The sequence below is a fragment of the Sprattus sprattus genome, assembly GCF_963457725.1.
Source record: "Sprattus sprattus genome assembly, chromosome: 6".
Classification (NCBI taxonomy): Eukaryota; Metazoa; Chordata; class Actinopteri; order Clupeiformes; family Clupeidae; genus Sprattus; species Sprattus sprattus.
The window spans coordinates 7578693-7598156 of NC_137925.1; the positions used below are offsets into that span (position 1 = coordinate 7578693).

The 19464-nt window shown below is 42.5% G+C and overlaps 1 protein-coding gene across 1 annotated transcript; it reads right to left on the reverse strand.

The window, feature by feature from the left end:
- Window positions 1-1558: 1558 nt before the first annotated feature.
- On the reverse strand, window positions 1559-13529 carry LOC308366587 (chymotrypsin-like protease CTRL-1; the record flags this gene model as incomplete). The annotated part of the gene is made up of 5 exons (XM_080840303.1): window positions 1559-1864; window positions 2599-2747; window positions 6664-6932; window positions 7646-7808; window positions 13469-13529. The coding sequence occupies 5 exons, from the start codon at window positions 13527-13529 to the stop codon at window positions 1559-1561; spliced, it is 948 nt and encodes a 315-aa protein (XP_080696429.1).
- Between the last annotated feature and the right edge of the window lie 5935 nt (window positions 13530-19464).

Here is a 19464-nt window from a genome sequence, read left to right on the forward strand (position 1 = left end):
CATCAGACATATCGTAGTAGACAGGTGAATGGCGAGGTAAGAGAAACAAAATTAAAGGTGCACGGTATTTTGAAAGAGGTCGATCATCACCAATAGGCTAATATCATTAGATATGGGCTTGCATTTTCATTAAGCAGGGAAAATTAACCTTAGACATGCAGGGATAGCCTGCTACTGGTGTGTCAATTCGCAAGTGCTAGTTAAAAAGAACAATGCTGCTAATTCTAAATGATTTAGCAAGTAGTCTATGCGATCTCCGAATCACATTTCTCATTCCTAGCTGGATGAATTTCAAACTTATTTGTATCAATGAATCAGCTCTTAATGTGACCTCATCAAACACACTCAAAATCTACAGAGTACATATTAAGCAACATAATATGTAAAGCAGCCAACAACTCCAGCAAGCAAGCAGCCAATAAGCAAGCAGCCAACAACTCCAGCATTTTGTATATTATACAAAATGCTGGAGTTGTTGGCTGCTTGCTTCACTGCTTGTGGATGGTTGCTCATCATCTAAATCTTCCTCCTGGCTATGCATTGGTCCTTGAACATACACTACTCACAAAAAGTTAGTGATATCTGGCTTTTGGGTGAGTAGTGTATTTTAGCATTGACCCTGTGAATATTTTTTTAGAAAAGTAACCTACTAACAAATACTGTCCATTTCCCACCACTTGTTTGTCATGTCATCCATTCATATGGATGTGAATCAATCAATACTAATACTATATAATTGTATTAGTATTGATTGATTCACATCCATATGAATGGATGACATGACAAACAAGTGGTGGGAAATGGAAAGTATTTGTTAGTAGGTTACTTTTCACGAAGTTAGCTTTAACGGTGATGTGTTTTTTGTTTAATTTGGCAACTTATTTACTGCATAATCCTCGAAAGATTTGTGAAATTTGCCCCTCCGGATCAGAGCCCCCCCACATAGAAAATCCCAATTTAACCCCTGTATGTCACTATGTGAGTGTGCAGCGTTTGTAGATATGATCGCAATGCTCATGACTTCATCACTTCCTTTAGTGTCACTTATTCCGTAAACCCCTAAACTGTTTCTAAACTGTCTCGCTTCTCTCTTCTTTTTTGTCTGTCACATTTTATCGTCATTTAGTGCAGACACGCAACTATGCAGAAATCTTTTATTGGGAGAATAACTTACCACAGGGACATAAAACAAATCAGTTCTATAACCAGGCAGTGTCTTACTCACACTCTTATACACACATACAGGGTTCCCCTGCCTTTTGGAACTCTAGGTCCTAGGTCTGTCGGTTAGATTTACAGGTGAGGCAGGAAAGGGAGAGAGAGGGCTGTGATTTAGAGGGAGTCGGTGTTGGACTGTGTGAGTTAGAGGCAAAGTGAGGCAGAGAGAGAGATAGAGAGGGCTGTGATTTAGAGGGAGTCGGTGTTGGGCTGTGTGAGTTAGAGGCAAAGTGAGGCAGAGAGAGAGATAGAGAGGGCTGCGATTTGGAGGGAGTCGGTGTTGGACTGTGTGAGTTAGAGGCAAAGTGACGCAGAGCTGAGTGCTGGGGGGCAGAGGGACTCAGTGGGGGACAGTGAACCAGAGTCCAGACAGGAGGGCCAGAGAGAGGAGGCTGAGGGTCGCTGAGGAGGTGGCCGCTGAGGAGATGGCCGGCGTGGTCGGGGTGCTGGTACACTGGAAACTGATGTCACTATCGTCGCCTGAGGTGCTGAAGGTGACAAACCCGACACTCGCCCCTGCCACGTTGTCTGTGATCCACGACTGGAACTCTGAGACGCGTGCAAAGACTTCTGGGAAGCGTCCAGTGGCACAGGGAACCCCATAGCTGGAGAGGCCGGCTTGGATCCACTGGGTACCTTGTTTGCACTGCAGGGGTCCCCCAGAGTCTCCCTAAACACACACACACACACACACACACGCCCCCCCCCCCCCCCCCCCCCAACACACACACACACACACATACACGCCCACGGGGTTTGGGAAAGTTACAGATTTCTAGCTACCATGTTAAAAACGTCATAAGTCATTTAACTATTTTAATTAATAAGAGCCTGTCTAGATGGCGAAAAAATCCAAAGCAACAGAATGAATTTATATTCTACACATAAGCTTTAAAGCTTTCGGATGTAACCTTCATAATCACCAACATTTTGATATTAACTGCAATCTAATTTCACATTTTATCAAAGTTACTGTAAAGGATTGCAATTACAAACATTATGTCATTTAATAACGAAACTCATGTAACATGTAACAAGTTACTCCTCAACCCTGCACACACACACACACACACACAATTACTTTACATAATAGTATATCAAACATTATGTCATTTAATTACGTAACTCATGTAACATGTAACAAGTTACTCCTCAACCCTACAAACACACACACACACAAACACACACAGACACAATTACTATACATACTAGTATATCAAACATTATGTAATTTAATTACGTAACTCATGTAACATGTAACAAGTTACTCCTCAACCCTACAAACACACACACACAAACACACACAGACACAATTACTATACATAATAGTATATCCTCAGAGAGGAGCTGACCGACTGGATCTGGCCTGCTACTGCGTACCTGACATACACCCTTGCCTGAGGACCCGGCGCATATCATCTGCGGTGTGATAAGAGCATTCGATGCCGAGGTGTACTGGCAAGCGCACTGCCGGCTCCCTACGACAGGGACCTCCACCTCCTGGAGTGTCTGTGGTGCAGGGAGGGACTCTGAAAAGACGCACAAAGAGAGACCAAGCACGTAAAGCTCTTTATCTCGGATTTCCCAATTAGAATCAGGAGCAAAATTGCATTATACGATTGTGCAATTGCATGCCCACAATACATCCAAACATAGGATGGTATATACACGACACATCCAAACATAGGATGGTACACGACACATTCAAACATAGGATGGTATATACACGACACATCCAAACATAGGATGGTATATACACGACACATCCAAACATAGGATGGTATATACACGACACATCCAAACAAAGGATGGTATATACACGACACATCCAAACATAGGATGGTATATACACGACACATCCAAACATAGGATGGTATATACACGACACATCCAAACATAGGATGGTATATACACGACACATCCAAACAAAGGATGGTATATACACGACACATCCAAACATAGGATGGTATTAACACCACACATCCAAACATAGGATGGTAGGCGAGCATTCAAGTATTGCAGAACAGCTTAGTAAGAATGCAGTGTTCTTGTAAGGTTAGTGAGTATACATTGTGCTCGTAAGGTGAGTATGCAGTGTGCACGTAAGGTCAGTGAGTATGCAGTGTGCTCGTAAGGTGAGTATGAAGTGTGCGCATAAGGTCAGTATGCAGTGTGCTCGTAAGGTCAGTGAGTATGCAGTGTGCTCGTAAGGTGAGTATAAAGTGTGCTCGTAAGGTGAGTATGAAGTGTGCGCATAAGGTCAGTATGCAGTGTGCTCGTAAGGTGAGTATGCAGTGTGCTCGTAAGGTGAGTATGAAGTGTGCGCATAAGGTCAGTATGCAGTGTGCTCGTAAGGTCAGTGAGTATGCAGTGTGCTCGTAAGGTGCTTATGCAGTGTACGCGTAAGGTCAGTGAGTATGAAATGTGCTCGTAAGGTGAGCATGCAGTGTGCTCGTAAGGTGAGTCAGTGTGCTCGTAAGGTGAGTCAGTGTGCTCGTAAGGTGAGCATGCAGTGTGCTCGTAAGGTTAGTGAGTATATGTGTTAGTGAGTGTGAGTGTGTGTGTGTGTGTGTGTGTGTGTGTGTGGAGAGAGAGAGAGAGTGTGTGTGTGTGTGTGAGATAGAGTGTGTGTGTATGTGTGTGTCTGTGTGAGAGAGAGAGAGAGAGAGTGTCTGTGTGTGTGAGAGAGCGAGAGTGTGTGTGTGTGTGTGTGTGTGTGTGTGTGGGAGAGAGAGAGTGTGTGTGTGTTTGTGTGTGAGAGAGAGAGAAAGAGGGAGAGACAGACAGAGTGTGTGTGTTAGAAAGAGAGAGAGTGTGTGCGTGGATGTACATCTGACTTATCATATTACTGCAGGCCCGGGGTGGGTAACCGGGAGAATCGAGAGAGTTCCAGGTGGGCCTCTTCACTTCTTGGCCGGTCGAGAATACATTTTTTTGACATTTGTCACGTTAGTCCATCTTCTCTTAAAGGCACCCAGTGCAACTTTATGTAAACATTCAATGAAAAATAAACATTCAATTTCTAGTCTTTTTTACACGTAGTAAGTTTCAATAACTCCATACCATTACATATCGACATTCAAGGAGCAAAGATGAGACGTCGTTGTGTGGTGAGAACTGATAGAAAATCGTAAACAACAACAATCGCCGGTGGGGAGAGGCCATTTTTCCATTGACTGGAATCCTGCTTTATTTATTGTAGGTAACAAAAAATAAAGAAAACGGCGGCGATTGTTGTTGTTATCGATTTTCTATCAGTTCTCACCACACAACGAGATCTTATCTTTGCTCCTTGAATGTCGATATGTAATCGTATGGAGTTATTGAAACTGACTACGTGTAAAAAAGACTAGAAATTGAATGTTTATTTTTAAGCCTCGAAAGTTGCACTGGGTGCCTTTAAAGTAGGCTACACACGTTCCGCATTCATACACCGCAGACTCTGCATGGGTTGTACCATGCGAGGAAGTTCTCCCCTCCCAAATAGAGTTGGTTGGGTCCATAGCCCGTCTTTTCCAAAACATTTTCTCGGATAGACTACCGATAGCTGGGCCGACCCTACTGCAACGATACGAGTCAGGGAGGAAGAGGCCAGGAGGGGCTGAAAAAGCCGGGTTGAAAAGAAGAAAGGCATTGGAGGAGGATGCTGCCAAATGTGCCAAGCTTACCGATGTATTTTCAAGAAGACAAACACAAGTGAAAAGAGAGACATAGGCCTAATGATTAGCATTGAACTAACTGTAGCGTTGGTTAATATCGTTGTACCGTTGTCAAACTATTCACAAGTAAAATATTAAATTAAAATATTAGCCATTTTATACCACCCAATATATGGCGATCCATAGATTTTGCAAATATTGATAACAAAACTCAAACTTGATCTGTGTATGCAGTAAAATGACTGAAAATGATGCCGAAAATGATGAGCCAGAAATGTGCAATGAGGAGGCCATAACTACAGGGACAGGTAGAGAGGATAACAGAGTAAACAATATGATTTAAGGTTATTTAATGTACGAAAGAGCAGTATATGTCAGTACTTGATGAAAGAAAAGAATGCCAGGGGAGATTTTAGATGATGAACCAGTAGCCTCATCTGATGCTGCATTGGAGGTGAATGTCCATAATGTTATTCTGGACACTGGCAGGTAGCATGGAAAGGAGGTTTTCAGCAAATGCAAAACTTTCCTCAGATTTCACTTGTCTTGAACCTAAAAACTTTCCTGAAATAAAGATAAATAGGCTCCCTAACTCAGCACTCCAGGAAATCAGCAAATGCCTGCTTACGTTTGATGACAGAGCTACTGTTAGTACATTACAAACTGAGCTGTCTAGCCTGGCATACCAGTGAGAGAGACTGAAAAAGTCCTGTCTTGAAGGTAATACTGTCATGGCATGTAGTGAGTTGGCACAGGAAGGTCAGGAGGATAGTGGCGGACTACCATATCTGGAAGAATCAGAGATGGAGCTTGAAAGCAGGACTTAGTCCTCCTGCAAAAATGCCTGTGGCATTTGTGTCTATTTAATACTCTCACAGTAGGCTACAACCTCCTCACAGATGCTTATCATGTCATTGGGTTAGCATATACATTTCTGTTGACTTTGTCCATCACACAGGTTGCATGTGAGAGAAGCTTCTCAACCTTAAAATATGTAAAGAAAAGGGTACGAAGCTCATTGAGTCAGGACAACTTGGAGGCTTTCATGTTAATGTGCACAGAGAAGGAAATCCTCATGTCTCTTAGCAACGACACAGTTATAGATAAAGTAGCTGAAACCAGTGCACTGCTTAAGCGGTTACTGATGCTGTAGTGCAGATGCTGTTGGTGCTGTTCGCAATGTAACTATACTGCACTCCGAGTTGAACTGGAAACATTAGTTCAATATGCTTCTTTGTTGAAGAGTGGGATACGTTTCAAATGTTTATTTATTTATTTCTGCTTTTGTTAATTTATCAACCTATCCTTGTGGAATAGTTGAATATTTTTGGTTAACTTCTCATCTTAATTGGATTATTATTTTACCTTTACATTGTTGGTTGAACCATGGTATTAATACAAAAAAACTACAGGATAATAAGAGCTGAACTGTTGCTTAATTTATCCAATTTCCACTAGCATAGAAAAAGTGGGCCTGTCTTGGTCCTGAAATTCCTGGGCTGAAAAGTGGCCCCACTCCGGCCCTGTATTACTGCATATTCTTTTTTTTCTCAATGTTCCGTTACAAATTAATCTGTTGTTTTATTGTCCTTTGTGCTTTGTCATGTGACTTTGAATTCAGAGAGAGATTTTCGTTCTCAGAAACTCATTTTCACAGAAGACTATGAACTTCTTTCCCAAACAGAACAGTTCATCCAAATCAACGTCTGGCTGAGCTTTTAACCCGTCGTGGGACTGAACTATTTGCCATGTCTAGGTTTAGTGTAGTGAGCAGTCGTAGTCTTACCGTCTCTGCCGACGTTGCCCCAACCAGTGGCCATGCAGGCGGTGGCACTGTGGAAGGCACTGGTGCCGGTGGCCAGGCAGACGGGCCGGATGTAGTCGGTGAAGGTGATGGTAGAGCTGAGCTGCATGAGCGCGACGTCGTTGTTGAAGAGCGTATTGTTGTAGTTTGGGTGCGTGGTGATCCTTGACACGGACACTCTCTCCTCGTTAGGGTTGCTGCCGGATTGCACCTGACGGCCCAGGTAGACCGTCCAACTGCTTAACTGACGACTGATGGGGAGGGAGAGACAGAAGTGACGGCTCATTCAATATAAACACCAGATCAGCGCCAACTTGATCGAATCATTAGAACATGATTACCTTCAGTTATCTGCTGTTACAGAAAAAATATTTAGAACCATTAGAACATTATTACCTTCAGTTATGGGCTGTCACAGAAAAATCATTTAGACAAGTTCCCAAACAGTTAGTCCCAAGTGAAACACAAGAAAAGCATTAACGTACTATAATATAAAAATGACGTAGGCTTGGAAAAAGAGGACAACTGTGAATATATGAAAAAAATTGTGTGTCTGTGTGTGTGTGTATGAAAGAGAGAGGGGGAGTGTGTGTGTTAAAGGACCCATCGAATGCCCATTTTACCACAAGTTGATATGGTTCCTTGGGGTCTTTGTGAAATGCCAGTAACATATTTTGGTCAAAATACCACAAGAATAATTTAATATCTAGTGGTGAGACTTGTTTGCCTGATTAAACCAGCAAAGGTACTTACAATTATTTCGCAAACAACTTGTGCTTTACCAGGAGAGGGCGCTGTGGTATAATCTAGTGATTTAAAGTGGTAGTTATTGAGCACACAGGATAGAATCTCACCTGAGTATGCAGTGGGCTGCGGTGAGGTTAGTGAGCACACTGGATAGAATCTCACCTGAGTATGCAGTGGGCTGCGGTGAGGTTAGTGAGCACACTGGATAGAATCTCACCTGAGTATGCAGTGGGCTGCGGTGAGGACCCACTGGCTATTGAGGAGGCTGCCACCACAGATGTGATTCCCATTCAGGTGAAGACTGGCCTGCCACGGCCAGCTGCCCGACGGAGCGTCCGTACCCCCCACGATCCGGGTATTCAGGGGGGCTATCCCACACTCTGATGGGAACAACACATTAATCTATCCATTTACTGACTGAATGAATGAATTTCTGCTATACTGATTCATTAATGTATTTATTCATATTTCCATTCTTTCAAGTGGACTGCCATTGCACACAGCCGAGGGGGATCCCGAGCAGCTCTACATGTTGTCCCTCTGACCACAGAAATAAAACTGTGCTGTTATTTTGTGATAATGCACCCCCTTTCGTGTTCAGTAACTTAACTTTGGCTATTACTGATCAAAGTGAAAATTGAGGATGGATTTAATAATATGAATTTACAAACAACACCTTCAATCTTTAAGCTCATTTCATTTTTTTGAACATAGCATATTTTCACAATACAATGTGGGATTGTGTTGCATCGTAAATAACTGAACAGCTGTGATGTCTGAAGGCAATTTACGGCAGCTTGATAATACCTAACAGACTACTCTTTGAAGTGGACAGAACTAACTATTGTATACATGCTGAGCAATGACTTATTAACAAGATTATATTATTATCATTTGATAAATGATCATTAGCATGTTACTTCTGCCCTGCCCTTCTACCAATATACAGAAGACCAAGACCAAAAAACACCCCGGTTGGTCGTCAGTGAGCCACATCTTCTGCGTCACAGGTGTGTGCTAAAAGCAGAGTAGACAGATGGAGTATGGTTGAGAAAGATGTGTCCCTCACCGCTTGTCGTCTGAGCCTGGACATCTGCAAGGCAAAGGAAACAGAGAGGTTACTGTGGCAGGACCGCACCTACACACACACACACACTGTCACTGACATATACATACACACACACACACACACACACACTGTCACTGACACATACATACACACACACACACACACACACACACACACACACACACACACACACACACACACACACACACACACACACATACACACATACACACACAAAAATATACACACACACAAACATATACACACAGGAAACAAAGAGGTTACTGTCACATGACCCCACTGGCAGATTGGCATTAAAGTTAAATCATGTAGCAGACAATACTTTAATCTCTAAGTATGTGAGAGAGGCTTTCTTTATGTCTCTCCTTCCGTCTAATCTTGTCCCCTTTCTACATCTACATGTAGTCTAGTGGTCAGGGGCGGAGTGGGACACAAAAATCCACCGGGACAATTCTAACTGCACGTGCCCACAACGTGCCCACAACTGGCCCAACCCGCATCCCCTCCACCTCCCATATATCAACTACAGAAACAAACGGGCGGCTTTTGATCATTATTGTTAGATTTAGAGTTGATGTGTGGGTGACAGACATGACAGTGACAGTGACAGTGTATTTGTATATGTACATTTATGGAAATACGGAACAAATCGACTCCCGTATTGGCTCAAATGTTATGCTAATTCGCAACAATGTGTCCTGTCAACTCACTCGCATCTAGTTGACGGCTGGTTGAATAAATCCGTAATTCTTGTACATTTTGATGCACTTTCCTCCTGCATCCGCCTCTTTTTCAGTCTGGCCTTTTTGCCCCCTCCTTTCTCCTTTCTCTTATGTCCCTCCATCAGGTACGCTTCACCTGCTCTCTCTCCCTGATAGCCGCTAATTTATCTCCCTAGGTTCACTTGATAAAGGCAGAACGATACACATTTCCCATGATGCTTTGCTCGACCATTCTACATTCAACAAAAAAACGAATTAAATCGCTGGCCAATTTATATTTGTGGTCATGAAAGTAATGGAGCGTCTGAATAAAAAGAATTACATCAATATAGGAGGCTAAACAAAAATCAGAAGGTTGGATTAATGGGAGTGAGTTTGACAGACACCACCATAAGTGTGATGTACAGAGACAAATAGTGCTATAAATAGTGGTTGCTGGACGGCCCAATTCTGTAATTTTCGGAGAATTTAGAGATTTTCACGGGACCATGATTTGACGTACATGTAAAGTCAATGGGCCGCTCATGGCTTTGACTCAACGGCTGCGAAGGCCGGCCTGCAGGCTGGTTCCCGAGAGATAATTGGCCGACTGGCCCACCGGGAAAAATCCCGGTGCTCCCGATGGCCTCTCCGCCCCTGCTAGTGGTATGTTAGCTGTTTTTATCCAAAAATCCACTTACGGTATAGTGCAGATACACGTTTTCATCAGTAGATGAAACCCATGACCTCAACTCCTAGCTCTGCACACACACACACACACACACACACACACACACACACACACACACACACACACACACACACACACACACACACACACACACACACACACACACACACACACACACACACACACACACACACACACACACACAACACACACACACACACACAAAAACACACACACACACAAACACACACACACACAAACACACACACACACACACACACACACTCCTAGCTCTGCTAAGTGAGCTCCTGGATCATGGTCACTAGAATCCCCCAGACATGTAAATCCCTCAGAGGCCAAAGAGCTTGTGCTCAGCGATGATAAGACGCCAGCTCAAAGGACCAACAGGTGAGCAGTCAAACCTAGCACCTGTAAACGCCAGCTCATAGGACCAACAGGTGAGCAGTCAAACCTAGCACCTGTAAACGCCAGCTCATAGGACCAACAGGTGAGCAGTCAAACCTAGCACCTGTAAACGCCAGCTCATAGGACCAACAGGTGAGCAGTCAAACCTAGCACCTGTAAACGCCAGCTCATAGGACCAACAGGTGAGCAGTCAAACCTAGCACCTGTAAACGCCAGCTCATAGGACCAACAGGTGAGCAGTCAAACCTAGCACCTGAGGACGCCAGCTCATAGAACCAACAGGTGAGCAGTCAAACCTAGCACCTGTAGACGCCAGCTCATAGAACCAACAGGTGAGCAGTCAAACCTAGCACCTGAGGACGCCAGCTCATAGAACCAACAGGTGAGCAGTCAAACCTAGCACCTGTAGACGCCAGCTCATAGAACCAACAGGTGAGCAGTCAAACCTAGCACCTGTAGACGCCAGCTCATAGAACCAACAGGTGAGCAGTCAAACCTAGCACCTGTAGACGCCAGCTCATAGAACCAACAGGTGAGCAGTCAGGCAGACCTGAGGTCAACAATGAACAGGACGGCACAATGGCATTCCACCGGTTTAATAATGAACAGCGGCATTCCACTGGTTTGCAGATGAAGCTCACCAGGTGGAGTGCAGTACACATTAACGCATTTGTGGTTTTTTCTTGCTGCAGGGTGGTACACCGGCGTCCTGATACATGTGTGTTTTTTCTTGCTGCATTGAGGGTGGTAATAATAATAATAACGCATTTTATTTGTAACGCACTCTTCATACACAGGCGTCTTCTTGCTGCATTGAGGGTGGTACACAGGCATCCTGATACATTTGAGGTCTTATGCATTTGCGCACACAGTTTCAAGGCTAGGAAAAGTTGAATCACACAGTACTGCCAGCAGGTTTGTGTTCAGTGTCAACTAAGTAATAATTATGCTTATACAAGGTGCAGATTATGATGCATGCCTATTGTTGCATGTTAATTGCCCCAAGCCGAAACTAGAATTGCAAGTCCATCTTGTATGAGTACAGGGAGACATGAGAAATAAACCCCATTACCTAACTACATTTCTGTGACTATCTAGCAAGGCATACTACCCCTTGAACTGGGATAATAATATAGGTTTAAGAGAAAAATATAAAATTGTTTTTAAAAGTGTCTTTGCATCTTGAATCCTTGTTGTAGCTTTTTGCTGTGCTCAGACAGTGAAGTGTGCCTACGTTCAATTAAGAGAGAAACAAGATGGACAGTGAAATATGCACAAGTTGTATTTGCTCTGCACAGACAGTGAAATATCATAAGTTCATAAGTTCTGCATGTGTAAAAGATGTCAAAATTTTGTTGCAGGGGGAGGGGGCGGGGTCTTCTGCATGTGATGTCAAATGTCAAAACTTCAATGCAAAAAAAAAGTCAAAACTTCAATGCTATAAACTACCACGCCCCTCCCCCGGGACAAAGTGTCATCTTTTTCACAAACTCAAATATGGTCACCCTAAGTACACGTGACTGTCCAACAACCGCACACTGGTCTGATTTCTGTTAAAGTGCAGTAATATTGAGGATACTGAGGTATCAATGTCAATTACACCATTTCCCAAGAAAAATATAGAGTTAAAGCTTGACAATTCCCAGCCTTTAAAGCTGCTGCACATCCGTGGACAAAAAAATAGATAGATAGATAGATGGATTCTTTATTAATCCCGAGGTAAATTAAGGTCATCCAGTAGCTTATACACTTAACTCACAAACATACATACATGAATCACAATAAAAACAATACACATAGGGAGAACATGTTCACAGGGAGTGGGGTGTTTTCTGATACAGGATAGATCTGGCCCTATATTACAGTGTGCATTGATTGTGACAGTGTTGATGCCCATGAGGAAAGGAGTGCAAAGAGTGCAGAGAGATAGTGTTCATGTGCTTGTGTGGATAGTGCAAAGATAGAGTACTTGTGCTTGTGTGTGTGAGGATAGTGCAAAGTGATATGAATAGTAAAGTCTGTGAAAAGAATGGACAGTGGGATGGAATATAATGCAATGAGAAGAGGAGGGCAGACTGAGGTATACTCATGCAGAAAAGTCCATCTCCCTCCCCTTCCTCTTCTGCGTGGCGTTATAAAGCTGTATGGCCCTCTCTACAACAACTCTCTGATGCTTGATTTGACAACAAGGTTTGGAGAATGTTCCATCAATGGCTGCATCTCTGTTTAAGGGAACAATTCAACTCCAATCTGTGTCTTCATGGAATATGCTTTAAGTCATAACTCCTTAACAATGTGTTTTAAAATGTGATAACATACAGGAAAACTTGCTAGTGAGAAAATACAGAAGGCTGCATTAGAAAAAAATAATGTTTGGTTTGGTCATACAGTTTTGATTCAGATAGTGGTGTGTATTCTGTGAATTGTTCTGCTGTTTGAAAACTGAGAGCTGATTGTTGGTGTGTGTATAAGGAAGCACACACACACTCGGAGACGATCACTCTATCCCAACACAAGCTGCTGACATCGGGAGCAGTGGTTTACACACTAAAGTTTCAACACCAACCTGTAAAGAGGGTTAAAAAACACCTCAATCAATCCTCATCCCTCATCAACTCTCCCTACCCACACACTAGCACCCTTTCAATGACCTGTTACCGCAGCAATTGTTGCTAGGTGACAGAAATGCAGTCACTCTTTACCCTGAAGCAACACAGATTCCCTCTGTGTGGCCAAGCTCAGTTCTCAACTTCTATGCGTAGGACACAACTTACAATCTCTCTCTCTAAACATGTAACAATTGTATATACCGTATGAACCCCAAATGCAGCATTCTCCTTATATATTTTTGTATACCAAAATGACATAGTCTATGTTTAATCCTGTATCTGTTGTTGTCATCTTGACTTCAGTTCCCTAGAAAAGAAGACGTGTTCTCAATGGGACTATCAAGGCTAAATAAAGGACAATTACAGTCAAGCCAACTCGCATCTCTCACTTTATAAAAGAGAAGTCAGATGTTTTGGGCCAGGTGACAGACTAACACACACAAACACATACTGCACATACCTGCACATACACCTGTCTCTTAGGGTCCTGTTAGTCACTAGTCAGAGGTTTTGGTCAGCTTACCTGTCACATACACCGCTGCTGTTGTCATCATGAGGAGGGCCCAACTCTTCCGCAACGCCATGATGCCAACACACGGAATCAGCACACACTAAGCAATATGCTCTTAGACGCCGGGTTTGTGGATGTGGTTGTGTGTGTGTGTGTGTGTGTGTGTGTGTGCGGTCTGATTCATCCCTTTCAGCTGTGTCTTAAAGAGCACAGGTCTGTGTGTGTGGAGAGACACCAGAAAGGCCTGTCTTTCCTGTTCGGCCTTTCCTGTTTTTTCTTCCTCATAGTTTGCGTGGCACTTAAAGTAGTAACGGTGGTAGGGTTAGCAGTAGTAATAGTGGCAGAAATAGTAATATGGTTATTAATAATAATAATAATTGTATGCATGCCCATTTATGCATGTATGGGTGAGTATTAGGACACAATTACTGTTACTACTACTACTACTACTACTACACACACACACACACACACACACTCAAACACACACACACACACACTCAAACACACACACACACTCAAACACACATTGATCCAAAGAAATTGACTGGTGATGACAAGCTTGACCCTTTCTTTCTGAAAACCTCAGCTACTGTAATTTTTGAACATATTACTCATATCTTCAATCTCTCCATAACAACTGGTGTTATCCCTTCAACCTGGAAAACAGCCCATGTTCTCCCACTGAACAAGGGTGGTGACACTAATAATATGAACAACTACAGGCCAATTTCAAAATGATCATGTCACAGTTTAAAACTCTGCTCTAGAAATGGTTCCGCTCTAGAAAGGCTCACCAGCTATAAGTACCTAGGTATTTGGGTTGATGAGAAACTTGATTTTAAAGCACATGTGAATCAACTCACTCAAAAGCTAATAATTAAATGAGGGTTTTTATACAGAAATAGGTGCTGTTTTACTTTTCCAGCCAGAAAACGCATTATGGAGTCTGTTTTTATATCCGTTTTAGATTATGGTGATGTTATAAATGGGAATGCATCCCACAGCACCCTAAAAACCCTGGATGCTGTGTACCATTCTGCTCTTCGTTTTATAACTGGAGACCACTATGGCACACACCACTGCACTTTATATAACAAGGTTGGCTGGCCAGCCCTGTCTGAAAGAAGGGATGTTCACTGGAAGGTTTTAATTTACAAAACAATCATTGGGCTGATGCCACTTTATCTCTACTCTTTGGTCAGCTGGAACTGTAACACCACCAATACACGCTCCCAAAGCTTGCTCTCATTACATCTGCCACATGCCAACACAAAACTGAGGAAGACAGCCTTCTGTTTTAAAGCACCCTACATCTGGAATGAGCTCCAAAAAACATTAAGGTTGTGCTCATTTTTTTCAGTTAGGGAATTCATAGGCCTAATCAAATGTGCATCAGACTTCTCTTGCAATGATTGTAACTGTTGATCCAACCATAGCATTTTTTATGGATTTACTGGATGTTCAAAAATGTTATTTATGACCGTTCCCTTGTACTCCTGGACTATTTTATATGCATATTATATTATTATTATATATACATATATATTATTTGTATCCAATGTATTAACTCTCATTGTACCCTCGGCACCATTGAAAATGTGTCTTCCGAGGCCTAAACAAATAAATCAATCAACATACACACTCAGAAACAAATACACAGATACACTATATTAACACATGTGCAGGGATGGAAAAACTAACGTGCCCTGGCCCAGGGGCCCATGAGCTCAGGGGGCCCCTAAGCCAGAGCCTCTGTGTGATGTTATGTATCTCTTAATTGTGGTTGAAAAAGGTGTATTTGGTTCATTTGCTAATGGCTTTAATTGAGTCTACCTGTGACATGTTGCAAAATGTAGACAATGCAGTCAGCGCGGAAGGTTCGCAGGCAAATACAGACCCTGCTTTCTGAGCATTTTCAAACATTTGGATGTCAAAGTGTCGTAAGTTTAATGCAACAGTGATCAAAGATGATATTTTTTGTACTATTGTCATATACCTTATGCTATATATTTCCTCAAAATGGCAAACCTGTCTCTATCATGGTTTTCATAATTTTTAGGGGGAAATTGTTATTTGAAATCAATAACACAATTATATACGTACATACTACGATAAGCATATAATTATACTATAGAAACTATTAAAAAGCCGATTCAATTAAATGAATAATTTCTTATTTAATTTGTTATTTTTTCTATATACAGATATGCAATGATGATTGCTGGGTAATATGTATCTTGTTCGCCAATGTCAAGTCTCTATTTGATTATGTGACGAGACGATACGATTTAGCTAGTTTAGTGCACTGAAGGAGGATGTTACGGAGTAATCTTTGACCTGTTTACTTTCCCAACACAGTAGACAGCGTATCTAATTCGACCATTAAATCCAACACAATATAAGCCTAATGGTGTGTGTGTGCGTTCGGTTTTGCGAGCGCACAATTATTATTTTTTCGCAATGGGGGGGGGGAGGGGGGGTTAACATGTCCAGGCGCAGGGGCCCGTAGTTTCCTAATCCATCCATGCACATGTGCAAACAAGTACAAACATAGAAGTCCAAAATAGTTACAGACAATTAAACTAATGTTAACCTATGATGAGTTGGCTGTAATTATGGCCTATGATAGCTTTAATGTTGTGGTCTATGATGAGGTGGTTATAATGTTATGGTCTATGATGAGATGGCTATAATGTTACGGTCTATGATCTGGTGAGATCTGTGGTAACTCTCAGTATTGGGACTGTTCAATACTTACACATATTAACTGCATAAAAAGCTATACAGTATACACACACACTCAGACACATGCACACACACACACACACACACACACACACATGCACACAGACACAAATGCACCCACCCACACACACACACACGCACACATACAGTATACGTGTGATTTTCTCTCATACACCCTGGCAATTTTACAGAAAAGGGGAGTTGGATTCACCTGGGTGAAGGGGGTTAATTACATCATGTGTCTGTCTGTGTGCGTGTGTGTGTGAATGTCACAGAGAACAATGACATCCAAGCCCTGTTGAAGAATTCCAGCTGATTGTGTGATTATAGCAACAGGTTATGCTATTTAAGTCTTGCTGTGTCATGTCTTGCATACGTGTTTGTGTGTGTGTGTTTGTTTGTGTGTGTGTGTGTGTGTGTGTGTGTGTGTGTGTGTGTGTGTGTGTGTGTGTGTGTGTGTGTGTGTGTGTGTGTGTGTGTGTGTTAGTGATTGCTTTGTGTGTTTGTGTGTGTGTGTGTGTGTGTGTGTGTTAGTGATTGCTTTGTGTGTTTGTTTGTGTTTGTGTTTGTGTTTGTGTTTGTGTTTGTGTTTGTGTTTGTGTGCGTGCGTGTGTGTGCCAGGACATGAGGTGACACACACGCACGGCCACCACCTTTCCAGTTCTTCAGTATTCCTGCTGTAATAGTCTCACGTACCTCTACCTGTCGCTCAAATCCCTCAACAGTGTAACCGACTTTTCAAGAAGCTCTCAATGCTGCCTATTTGTCTGCTGTCTTTTCATGATCATTAGTCAACAGCACATCAGAAATCATTAAAAGCCTACACAAACAAGAGTAGTGAAGCGTTGTCTTTGCTCAGAGAGTTGAACAATTAGACAGACTGAACTTGAATTTCAACAAGCCATTGTAAAGTCTCCCGTAGGCGGGCTATCCAAATGACAAGTGTCACACAATGGAGTGTAGCGGCCTTCTCTGCAGTAGAGTGTCTTCACTGAGTGTTTGGCTGTGTTAGAGTCAGATAGGTCTTCTCTGCAGTAGAGTGTCTTCACTGAGTGTTTGGCTGTGTTAGAGTCAGATAGGTCTTCTCTGCAATACAGTGTCTTTGCTGAGTGTTTGGCTGTGTGAGACTCAGAGAGGTCTTCTCTGCAATACAGTGTCTTTACTGAGTGATTGGCTGTGTGAGACTCAGAGAGGTCTTCTCTGCAGTACAGTGTCTTTGCTGAGTGTTTGGCTGTGTGAGACTCAGAGAGGTCTTCTCTGCAGTACAGTGTCTTTACTGAGTGATTGGCTGTGTGAGACTCAGAGAGGTCTTCTCTGCAGTACAGTGTCTTTGCTGAGTGTTTGGCTGTGTGAGACTCAGAGAGGTCTTCTCTGCAGTACAGTGTCTTTGCTGAGTGATTGGCTGTGTGAGACTCAGAGAGGCCACACAGTGGAGTCGGTTTCTGGGCACCAACATCATCATTAACCTAAAATGGGAGACCCACTCGTCTAATGTGAGCTTACCAGAGCATGTTCTTCCTCAACAGGGGCATTTCTAGCTTTCGAACATATTTGTCATTAGCCTACTTGCAATAGGCCTAGTCTTATGCTATTAGCCTATATTTCATAATCACAGACCAGATATGGATCAAATAAAAAAAGGATTTTTACAATACACCCCATCAGGAGCATTTCTAGGTATTGACAAGATCATGGACTAAGTCTAGTTTGCCTCGGGCTTGTTCATTTACTTATTTTTATTTTTTTCTGAAGGGAGATTGTCATTGGTATTTTGGGGACCTAGATATTAACATTACATGAGTGATAAGAGAGAAAGAGAGAGAGAGAGAGAGAGAGAGAGTGAGTGAGAACTTCCCTTGACAGACTTGGCCATCACTTCACCATTGGCTTATTATTGGTGTAAGAGCTTTCTAGCTTCCCTAGCTTTTTGGCATCAACATACACATAACTCAAAAAGAATGATGTACCTTGAGTTTTCTTCTTGAAATAGGCAAGAACTGAGCTTTTCATCTGGGTGCACATGTCCTCCAGCTTTGTGTGCAGCGCTTGATTGCTCCCCCATCCTTTGGGTCGTGCAGGACAAGTCCCCCTCTGTAACCCAGTTTGTCTGTTGTTTCTCGGGGCTATGCTTAAAGCAACACTATGCAACAATTTGACACTGTTTGAGGTATGGTTTTATAGGTAACTAGTTTTGGTACCATCCTCAAATTAATTTTGATAGCAAATGGTCATGTGAGGGACCGATAAACACCTGTGTCTTTCCCACTTGCCATCCAGGAAATGCACTACACCGTTCTGTGTTCCAAGTTGGAACACCCTGCAAATTTCACAGCATGACATTGCCAGCTATACTGCCAAAAGACACGAGTTAATGTGTTGGCAAGCTTCTATCAGTGCCAGCTGGACTTTTGATGGTGTCTGCAAGGTTTTTGCATGCCTTTCATGTAGTTAGCTTGCTAGTTTTGGAACAGAACTACTTATTGCTGCTTTAAAACACAGGATTCTAGCGATCGGACCCGGTGTGACAGGCCAAATGAACCCCCGCCCAGATTAAACCTGGGTGAATTTTGACCCAGGCCAGATTAAACCTGGGCGTACTTTGGCCCAGGCCAGATTAAACGTGGGTATACTTTGGCCTAGGCCTAGAGCGCCACCTAGTGGGGGGCGCCAAAAACTGCGCTGGGCAGATTTTTTTGCACCCCTTCTATTTCTGAGACCAATATTATATTTAGCCTAAGGGGAAAATATGCCAAAAATCTAAAGAGGTAGGGGTGTTGTCAGAACATGCTAGCGCATTGATGGGTATGGGTCGATTGTGGGTCGAATGGAGAATAAAACATTTAATTAATTATTTTTTCGAAACCTGCATGCACCTAGTGCAGTACATTCTTAATATCATTGGTTGAATGTATCCCTCCTCTACTCCCCTATATGCCCAGACATGCAAGTCGTCCTAACAAACGTTAGATTATGTTGTTATCAGTGTTCAACTTTGAACATTTATATTGTAGCGAGGACTTGCTAGTCTTAGAAGTTGAGGTTTCAGGGCGTTATATTATGTTACAATTGCATTATGTTTTGGGTATGTGCTTTTATTTTAATGCGTAACACTACTGAGAAGTGTTGTAGTAATCTTTGATCTTTGTGGATATTTTGATGTTGTTATCAGTGTTTAACTTTGACCATTTATATTGTAGCGAGGACTTGCTAGTCTTAGAAGTTGATGTAGTAATCTTTGATCTTTGTGGAAGTCTAATATT